Consider the following 10197-nt stretch of genomic DNA (forward strand, 5'->3'; position numbering starts at 1 on the left):
TCTTGTTTTCCTCAATAAACATACTGAAACAAAAATTCTGCTACATGTTAATGCAATAGTGAATTCTATAATCAATGTACATTGCTACACAGCTCGTAATGAAAATATACTCCTTCATAATACTGCAAGAAGGGAGATGCATGCTTCACACTGCACAGAGATGACATCTAAGTCCAAGAGTACTCAAATAAGCAAATAAGATTTTACGCTAGATGGTTACTAAATGCACCGTTCCTCCTAAAATAACAGACTGACAAGCACAGCAAGTATCATGTGTCCAGCACCGTGGGCCTTTTGTTTGTTTTGACCTACTTTGTGATTTAATTAAGAGAACATAGAGGATCTCACCCCAACGGATCACATGGATGGAGGGAGGGGTGATGCTTGGTGGTGTCTGTTGTTGTGTAACATTGCCATTTGTGGCACGCTGGGTTGCAGAAAGGCCAAGATTAGAAGAGGCTCCTCAACCGAGAAAAACGCTGTGTTCACACCAGGCCCTGTGAAAAGCAAGCATCTGCCTCGCTGAAGCTTCTTTGATTAAGACTCAGGTTTTTCTCTGGAATCAAACACACCCTTTGACCTCACAAGGAGGTGTCAATAAAGCAATAAGTGATTGGTTTGCTGCCAGAAAAGGAGTGAGTTACATTTGTAGTTGCTAATTTCTGGCAATGATCACAACATGGTCAGCTTGTGGTCCACTAACCAAGCTAGCAGGGGAGAGCTACATGCTACTATGACACTATGGCCACGGTTATTCATAGCTCTCTTTTATATTGCTGCCTGTCTCTCCTCCCTCTTCCTCTTCGTCTCTCCTCCCTCTCCCCATCTCATTCCCCGTAGAGATGGCCCTACCTCACTTTAACTAATCACCATGGCAACCTGGTAATCCCTGAACAGAAAATTCTGACTCTCTCTCTCTCTCTCTCTCTCTCTCTCTCTCTCTTTCCCACTCTTTCTCTTTCTTCCGCTCTCACTCAAACACACACACACACAAACGTAACAGGACTGCATGCACATAAATGCACACATGGTTGCACATATGGGCACACTCACCCCTGCACACATGCACACACCCTTGCGCACACGCATCCCCCTCACGCACACACACACTCTCCAAGAGATACCCATGCAAAGCATCACACTGGTGTTTACTGGTAAGACATATCTTACTGCAAACACATGGTCCATGCGTCATTGTGCGGATAAAGCTTCTCTGTGTTTGTGAGAAGCTCGGTGATTGTGTGTGTGTGTGTGTCGGCAGGATTTAAATACACCACCTTTTTGTTGTGTGTGTGTGTTAATTCTATTTGTGCGGACACAGTTCATGCGTGTGTGCTTGTGTCCACTATTTTGGTATGTGAGTTTGTGTGTGCTGTATTCTTGTACCGTAATAACGGTGACAGTGTGTGCGTGCATAAGGTTGCATGTGTGTGATTATTTGTGCGTTTGGCTATAATTGATTTCACACTCAGGTCAACGGTTTTTCTGCTACAAGAGAAAAACACACGGCAGATTCACTGTGGTTACTTTTACATCTCTTTTTACGTCTTTTTTTCCCCCTTGAACCCTGGCACGTTTAATAAAAACACATTCTGTTAATATATATTTTATTTACTGAATAAAAGTCTTACAGCAGTAACAGCCCACATTATTGTGTAACTGACAACATCGGACAATCACTTCATACATACATTACTTATGCAAAGGTACATGTAAGGGTAAAGCAGGCCACTTCTGTTAACATGTAATAAGAAGGCTTTTTAATCAGAAGAGTCTTTTATGAAGGTATGTGAATGGGCATGATTTAAATATTTATTTTACACTCAAGCAATTTTTTGCTGACTGTGTTCTCTACTGTTATAAGACCCCTCCCAGTCCACTAGTTCTAATCGCCTAATCAATAAAGCTCTCTCCCTTGTTAGACCCTGTGGTCGGCAAATTAGCCTGATTTTCAGGATAGATCAATATTCTGACTGACATGTCAGATGGATGAACAAATATACTCCAATCAGGTGTATTGATCTCTCATACCGACCCTAACTGTATGGCATGGTGCCAGCATGTCTCGTTTGTTACAAGTATGTGATTGGTTATGGCGAATGCAGTGTCCGGTGTGCATTGAGACATCAGTTTTTGGATGGAGTTTGGTCCATAGAGATGATAGACAAGGCAACTGGATAAGTGGTTGTTGTGATGAATGACTTTGGCCACCAGGTTGTGCATGTAAGCGCTTCAAACATGTACACTTTTTAAGGTAGTAAACAGGATAACCCCAAAGCAGCATATCCTTGGGTGCATTTTTACCCATGTATGAAAAAGTTGATGCATTCTGTCTGTGTGAATTTGTGCATTATTACATAATACATGTCTCTGTGCATGGGCTATATGTCCCAGTGTGTTTAACTGTCCTGTATTCACGTTCACATCTTCAGTGTGGCCGGGACACAGGATGCTGCAGGGTCATGTGCTCTGCTCCAGTGAAAGGCAGTCTGTGTGTGCAATAGTGGTGGACCAGCTCGGGGATACTGGAGAACACACAGCTACTCTGATCCAGGGTGAAGCCCAAGCCCTTAACGCTCTTAGTCTGGGCTACGATGATGTGCACACAACTCTGACTTGTCCTAATGTAACAAAACAGAGTAAAAACACACAGTTAGTCATGCAGGTTGAGAACACACCTCAAAAGTAACAGCGGAGACTTCTTAAACACACAAGAATTGACTGTTGGTTCACTCGTCAAATGAGGCTGTGCGTATTCTGAGCTCAGTGAAGGCGTAAATGAGGTTAATGATGTGAACTCGCAACTGAATAAGTAGCGTACCACAAATGTGCACTCAGGCGCATGGATACACACACACACACACACAATGGCACACAGGATGACAGCCTTTATCCTCGAGAACCTGCTCCTGGCATTCTTATCACTACTGTCTGCTTCAGCGATGACACACATCATCATGCATTAGCGCCTTAGAGGTTGACACCCCATTGACTTCTGTTAAATTATACCTTAAATGTAGCCGGAAAAAAGAGGAATCACTGCTGAAAGCGAAGTCAGAGGGAAGTAACGCTTAAGTGTATTTAGTCCATAAAATACATGTTAAAAACAAGATAAGTTTCACGTCCCAAGCCAGTTTTTAAAAAGGGGTGTCTGATATGTAAGATGTGGCGGTACAGAGAAATGATCAAAATCAGGAACAGACATTTCACTTTTAAGACCGTGTTTCCCACTGTCACAGTCATAACTCAGCTGAAGAAAGAATGGGACTTGGATGCAGCAAAACAAAAGGGGACAAAAATAGTGCCATGAATACATATGTTCGTGTTGCATTATACAGTGTGCATGTCCTATGTTCGACAAACACACACACACACACACTCAAAGGAAACACACACGCATATCCACGCACTCACTTCAGAGCGATGGAGTACTTGCTGGTTCCTGATTCGCTGTCTCTCACCAGGAAGCTGGCTTCCCTGCAGCGCTGCAGCTGAGCCTCAGCCTGCTGCCGACTCACACTGCCATGGTACCAGCTTGGAGAGGAAAGGGAGGGGAGGGGAAGGGGGGAGGGGGTTTGCAGAGAGAGAGATAGATAGATCACTGACATATAGACACAGTGACATATGGAGATAAGTCAGATGTCAGGTTAATGATAGGTGATGATGGTAAGAGGGAGACAAAACAGACCAAATGCTCTGACACCATCAAAGATTTACAGTCGTCATAAATCAGACAGATTTATGTTGGGTATTGAACGAGTTAACAGTCAACTGTCAAAGGTGAAGTTGGGCGGCCAGCGATATAAATTAAATGGACAAGAGGACTATATGTACGTTGATGTGCTGAGTGTCGAGGCCCATTAGCAGCCAGGCCACAGGTCAGAGATGTATATAAACATACTGGATGTGGCCTCGCAGGCAAAACACACTAATATTCAGCCACAACATGTGAGGAACACATGCTCTGAGCATATACCACACATGTTCAATCTGCAGAGAGAGGCGGCTCTTAATGAGATGAGGACAGAAGGTTTACAATTAAAATGAAGTTCTCCCGTCTACTCTAGCCTCACCTCACATCTCCAGTGTTTACCTACAGCACCCTGACCTTGAGGGTGTCCTTGAAAGCTGCGTCTGGCTAATGCGCTCTGCGATGAATGCCAGAATTCACTTACAAGACTCCCACGAGTGCCAAGTGTACAATAAATGTGAAGTTTTGGCCAAGAAGTCTGGCAGCCTCTGCACTGTACTGGACACTGTGAGGCACTATATGAGATGTTAGAGGAAATCTTCCTGATTGCTTTACAACTTTTACTGAGTTAAGATTGATTTTCAGCCACAATTTGGGAGGGCACTGTTCTTCCGGTATTTCTTCACACAGAATGGGCCAAGGGACAAAAATGGAGTCCTTTACTGTAATAAAAAATGCAAACATAGAAACACAGAAAGCAGACAGGGGTCTAGAAAGAGTCATTAACTGCAGAGCTTTTGAGAAACTTGGATTTCATTTTGAGATGCATGACATAAAGATTATATGTCTCAACCATCATCTAATCTGTTTCTTTCAGTCCACCTACTCTGTGGAAGGTCAAGTATGCAGTGTTTAAAGGTCACTCCATCAAATCACTGCAGTAAAGACACCAGACTCTGTCTTTTGGGAATCCCATACTTTCTAATTTACCCAGTCTTCATGTTTTTGGACTTTGACTGCTGAAGAAGTCCTGCACAAACCTAACTCTGGTTTGAATCCAGGACTTCATTTTGTTAACATTAACACAACGATTTGTTCTTTGGGCCAAGGTATAATAGAACTGGACAATAACAGGACAAAATTAAATTCATTGTTTGCTATAACGTAAATTGTCTTCGAAAGAGGAGTCCGACTTTTCCTCCTTTACCATCAGTGTGTGATCTCTTCCTCTCTTCCTCTTTTAATTAATCACTGTAGTGTTTAATGTGTTTTACAGGCTTTGATGTGTTCTTATAGATTTTAATTCATTTTACTGTGTTCTTAGTTTTGCTATTTTAATTCACTGTGTATCACTTTGTTGAGCTTTGTTTTTTATGTTTAAATGTTAATAAAGGATTAAATTTGATCAAAACAGTTAGCTTGTAAATAGTCAGACCAGATGAGTTCATATCTTTTTTTACTATATCAGAAAAAATATATTATGTAACAAATTTGAGCACAACTTGATTTCTATTTTTGTACATTTGACCAGTGATGACCTCCTTCTATATAGCTATAGCTATAAACCTGAGTACAGAAGCTTTCTTATTTTATATGTTAAAATGTAGAACCATCAAGTCCAATATTTCCTTTCATCCTCCTAAAGATGAGTATGTCTTTCCTGTCCTTACCTCTGCTTTTCCAGTGGCAGGCCCGGCTCCACTTTAGCTGCCTCCACATCCAGCGGGGCACTGGAGGAGGTTGGAGATGGAGGGGAATGTTTATTGTTGGGACTAGAAGAAGGGGAAAGCTTGAGGGTAGGGAAAGAGGGAGATGGAGGTGTGAGAGGGGAGAGTTTGAGAATAGGAGATGAAGGAAAGGAGGAAGAAGAGGAGGATGGAGAGGAAGGTACAAGTGTTTTGTTGTTCCAGTTCTTCTGCCTCAGGGTTTGTTGCTGCTGTGTCTGCTGCTGCTGCTGCTGCTGCTGCTGTCGCAGGGAGGTTGAACTGTTCTCTTTACAGGGAGAACAATCCACTGTCTCGAACTGAGCTGAGGAAGCAGGACAGACATTATCAACCTTTCATAGTAAAAGTATCAAATCATGCCAGAGCTACTAAAGTAAACACATGTCTGGAAATCGATTCAGCAGAATTGTTTTGTTTCCCCTCTAAAGCAAACACTAAACTGTTGTGGCATCACTGTACAAATAAAACTTGTCGCGTCCTTCCTCCACACCCTAAACCCCCTCCTTTTCCACCCTTCCCATCATGTCTCTCTCCCTTTCTCTACCTGACAGCGCTCTAACAATGTCCTCCTTTCTCCACTCCCAGGGCAGTTCGTACTCTCCGGCGGGACGGACGTCAGACTCGGGCCGTGTGACAGGGATCCACACCCCCTCACTGTCGCCTTCCAACCCGCCCTCGTAGGGTGTGTCGTAGATATTTGGGGGTGGGGATTTTTTCTCCTCTCCCTTCCCTTCTCTCTGGCCTCGATCCAGCAGGACACACACTTTCAGGAGGTCTTTGGAGCCTCGTCTGCGAACCTCTGCAGAAGAATGGTTATGTCATTAGAAAGACAAAACATTTGAAGACCTAAAAGAATCACAAAACTGTTCATGATGTTGTTATAATATTTCCACATCAGCTCTTCTGTGTTTTATACTGTCCTTTAAGTGTCCATGTTTCTGTTAATGAGTGGATTTCACTGGAAAACATCATGAAGAGATATTAAATGAAGCAGGAGACAGGGGTGTGTGTGTTTTAGTGCATGAGCTTCTCCCAACATATCGCATGTCCCTTCTTGCATTCAAATGAACAGTTTTACGGTAAAATGATCAAAACCAAATGAGCTTTTATTTTCATCTACAAGAGCATAACCATACATTTATTCTGTAAAACTAGCAATAAGAGCCATAGGATCAATAATAATAAGGCCAGCTACCCACACATCAGGGTTAAAAAGAGCTAAAATGGATGCTGTGTAATACAAAGCACTGAAAAAAGAGGCTTTGTTTTTGTGAAAAAGACTCAATGATCATGAGACCAGATCATGGACCAGTCATCAAGAGTAATTCTCTGTGGAGCAACACAGTTAACAGAGATCAAAATGACCTTGATTCTTTTGCGTCTCTTTAGAACAAAATAAATCATTGACTGTATTTTAATATGGACACCGTGTCTCCATCTCTTCTAATGTGACGTGAAAATACTGCTTTGAAGGTGCTGACATATTGATGGGCTGGAGGAGGTCGAGGCATGCGCAGAAAGGGTCCAGCTGATGGAGCCACTGTAATGACATCACACCTCGTCTGCCAAACATAACGTAACTCTTAACACTTAATTTGATGCGAACACTTAATGACTTGTTTTTTCTCTCCATTAGTCATCTATTTTACTCTTTCGATTAAGAAAAAAACTCTGCGAGAGCCCGCATTTGTCAACAAAACTGTCAGTCTTTTTTTTTTTTGCATCAAATAACTAATTCAAACCAAACTTCACCAAAAAATGAACACTTGCAAAAACAAGTCATGTCATACAGAGTTGGAAACTTTGTTAGCACCGTTGATAAAACTTAAATAATATGCCACAAACACTCCACATTGCACATGTTTAAATTTGAAGAGCAAAAGTGATGTTTGTCTGTCATCTCTCATAATAATATATTTATTCATGATTTTTATGAGCTTATCAGGTCTCAGTTATAGAGAGAGACTTGGTTATGATTGCCACAATAGATTTTTATGAATGTCTGTTTAATGGAACAGCTGTTATTATTCAAATATGTCGTTCAGTATACTTTTCTCTCTTAAATGCATTTGTTATGACAAATTGTTAATTTTGGGGGAATTTCTCTTGTTGTGTTTCTTTGCTGTCTGACAGGTAGCCTGTGTGTCTGCACTATTGTGTGACCAAACAATGGAGCTAAAGGAAGAAAAGGTCAACACAGCCACTGATTGGCTGCCTGACCAGGCCACTTCCTGGCTGTTGGGAAGTGATTGGGTGAGACCAGGGGAGGGGGGGCCCTGCAGGTTTTAGGAAGGGGCGAGAGGGTCTTTCTATTCTTTTCACACGTAAGGGACCATAAAGTACTCGATGTGTCTATGTGAGTTGGGGGGGGGGGGCACAGGGGCCAACTTCCCTTTAAAGAGAATGGGGCGAAGGAAACAGAGGCAGGAGACAGGAAGCTGGAAGAGGAAGCTGCACCCATTGTCCCTGTTCAGCAGTGTTCCTATGGCAACCGCCTGCAAGGAGGGAAGTCGGGAGAGAGGCCGAGGGTCCAGTTTGGCTCTGTTTCCCTTTAAAACTGCCCTTTGGCAGGAATGTAGGTATGCAGGAACCATGGTTCGAGTGCAGAAAACAGCTATTTTAATTATATACAAGGTGGTGGGCTTTTCAGAGACAGTCTATGAAACAGATATGGAGGTTAATAAATGTAGTGATGTTAGTGGCAGATAGCTGTAACCACAGTATAATAACTTATTACAAATGAGAGCTGTGTAATGATACACAGACTCCTGTTGAGTCTCAGCAGAGGTCTAAAAAAGTGGCACCCTTTTGCATCATGACTGTAATTTGGATGAAGATCATGACCCTGAGCTCACCTGTGATGATGACCTGTGCGTCATAAGGCTCCATGTACCCATCATTCACTCCTGCTCTCTCGGCCTCTCTCTGCTCCTTGGTTTTCTCTGCATCAAAAGGATCTGCATAGTCCTCCAGGATGATCAGCTGTGAGGAGAAAAATGACAATAATACCAGAGCTGATCTGCTACACCGAAACAGAACTTACATTTACCTGCAGACAACAGAGCTGCCTTGGGGATTGGGATCTGGTACATTACGTGTGAGGGTGGGTGAGTGAGTGGGGATGTCCCTGACTGGGTTAGGACTAAAGGAAGCCAAGAAATGATGCTCATAGAAAGAGGCCACTTCATTGTGTTTGCCTGTTTGATCAGTTGCAATGAAGTGAAGCTGCATTGTATTCTTTGAGAGCGTTTGAAACTGAATACCTGGTTATGATCTGTTGTGGGGGAAGGGGAACAAAAAGAAAACCCTGACCTCAAGCACACAATGACATTCTTCTTTTGTAACGTACAGTGTATTCACCTTTTACCTGCATGCTTCTATCTAATATTTTCTGATTCTATCCATAAACATCAGATGAAATATGAAACTCTCTTAAAGGAACTCACCGTTGTTTTAATGTCAGGCCTTCCCTTCTCGTTCTCCGGTAGCTTCTGCTCACTGATCCCATTGAGTTTTTGGGTTTTGTCTTGTTTATCTACTTTGATCATCCTGCTGATGTACGCTTGCGCCAAACTAGAGGTCCTGACCTGGCGGTTCTCATCAGATGTCCCAGTCTCGATCTTGGAGTTCTTGCGCCCTTTCCCATTTGTGAGAGTCTCCCAGACTGTCCCAGTAGGACCTGTATTATTACGACCCAATTCTGTCGCCGAATTCTTCCTGTTTCTCCCCGACAATAAACCCCCGACACCACCGTCTTTGCGCGGAGTTCCTTTCAGACTGTCTCGAGAAAACGAGGGTTTCGGTCGAGTTTGTGAACCAGATTCAGAAGCCGAGCGGACCCTCTCGTTTCCGTTCTTCAGGTTGATGGGGAAATCTTTGAACCATTTTGCCATTGCTGCAAACCCTTTGAACAGCTTCTGAAGTTTACAAATATTTTCTTTTTTCAACTTCCTCGCATTACTTTCCACGCTAAAACTTAGTTTGAACCGTGCGTAACAGCCCCAACTTTACGCACAGATCTTTTACGCACGCTTCGGGTGAAGTTTACTGTTGTCTGTAAGTACACGACTACCCTTGTGATAAAAATCCAGACAGCCCACTCTATTGAGCTTTACTGACTTCTAGCGTTTGTAGCTCTCTTGACAACTTCTAGTGTGTCTGAGAGGTCATTGGCTGTCGACCTACACCTGCAGTAACAACTACCCCTGTAGTTTGAAAAGTAGCTTCTGTAGCGCGTAAACTCGAAAGAACTCGAAGTTTTTCTTTGAACCTAGTTTAGTTCCCATTCCCGGAGCGTGAGATGATGCGTCCAGTCTGCCGACCAGAAGAAGTGATAAGATGAAGAGGAAAGTTGTGTGCGGAGATTGTGGGAAGTCGCTGGACTTTGGGGAGGGGCTGAATGAGACGGGGTGGGAGTTTTACTGTAAAATTGGAATAATGCACAACTCTTCTGAAAAGAGTCGACATATGGCCTAACAATAGTTCATCTGAAACTGATGGACACTTGTTATTAAATATAATTCAATGAAACTTCTTGTGTTCCCCATTTTGCAGCAACAATTTACAACCTGCAGTTATTGATCACTGGAATTTTTCAACCAAAATAAATATGGAATCCTTATCAAGTTATTTGTAATGTTAGAATTTCCTGTTCAAACATATCTTGATATAAGGACTTTTACATGAGCTATATAATATTTGTGGACTGTTGTTTTTATTTGTTGTACTTTTATCCATCATTTAATATTCCCTGATATGAAAGGTAGCAAAAACTGTTGATTA

The 10197-nt window shown here is 42.5% G+C and overlaps 1 protein-coding gene across 1 annotated transcript; it reads right to left on the minus strand.

The window, feature by feature from the left end:
- Positions 1 to 1590: 1590 nt before the first annotated feature.
- Positions 1591 to 9777, minus strand: she (Src homology 2 domain containing E). Its single transcript, XM_034696988.1, has 6 exons — positions 8862 to 9777; positions 8271 to 8397; positions 5960 to 6214; positions 5362 to 5719; positions 3415 to 3534; positions 1591 to 2621 (listed from the first exon to the last, which is right to left on the minus strand). Exons 1-6 carry the CDS (start codon positions 9306 to 9308, stop codon positions 2429 to 2431), a joined length of 1500 nt encoding a protein of 499 aa, XP_034552879.1. The 5' UTR covers positions 9309 to 9777; the 3' UTR covers positions 1591 to 2428.
- Positions 9778 to 10197: the final 420 nt, after the last annotated feature.

This window comes from Notolabrus celidotus, chromosome 12 (genome assembly GCF_009762535.1).
Source record: "Notolabrus celidotus isolate fNotCel1 chromosome 12, fNotCel1.pri, whole genome shotgun sequence".
NCBI classification, from domain to species: domain Eukaryota; kingdom Metazoa; phylum Chordata; class Actinopteri; order Labriformes; family Labridae; genus Notolabrus; species Notolabrus celidotus.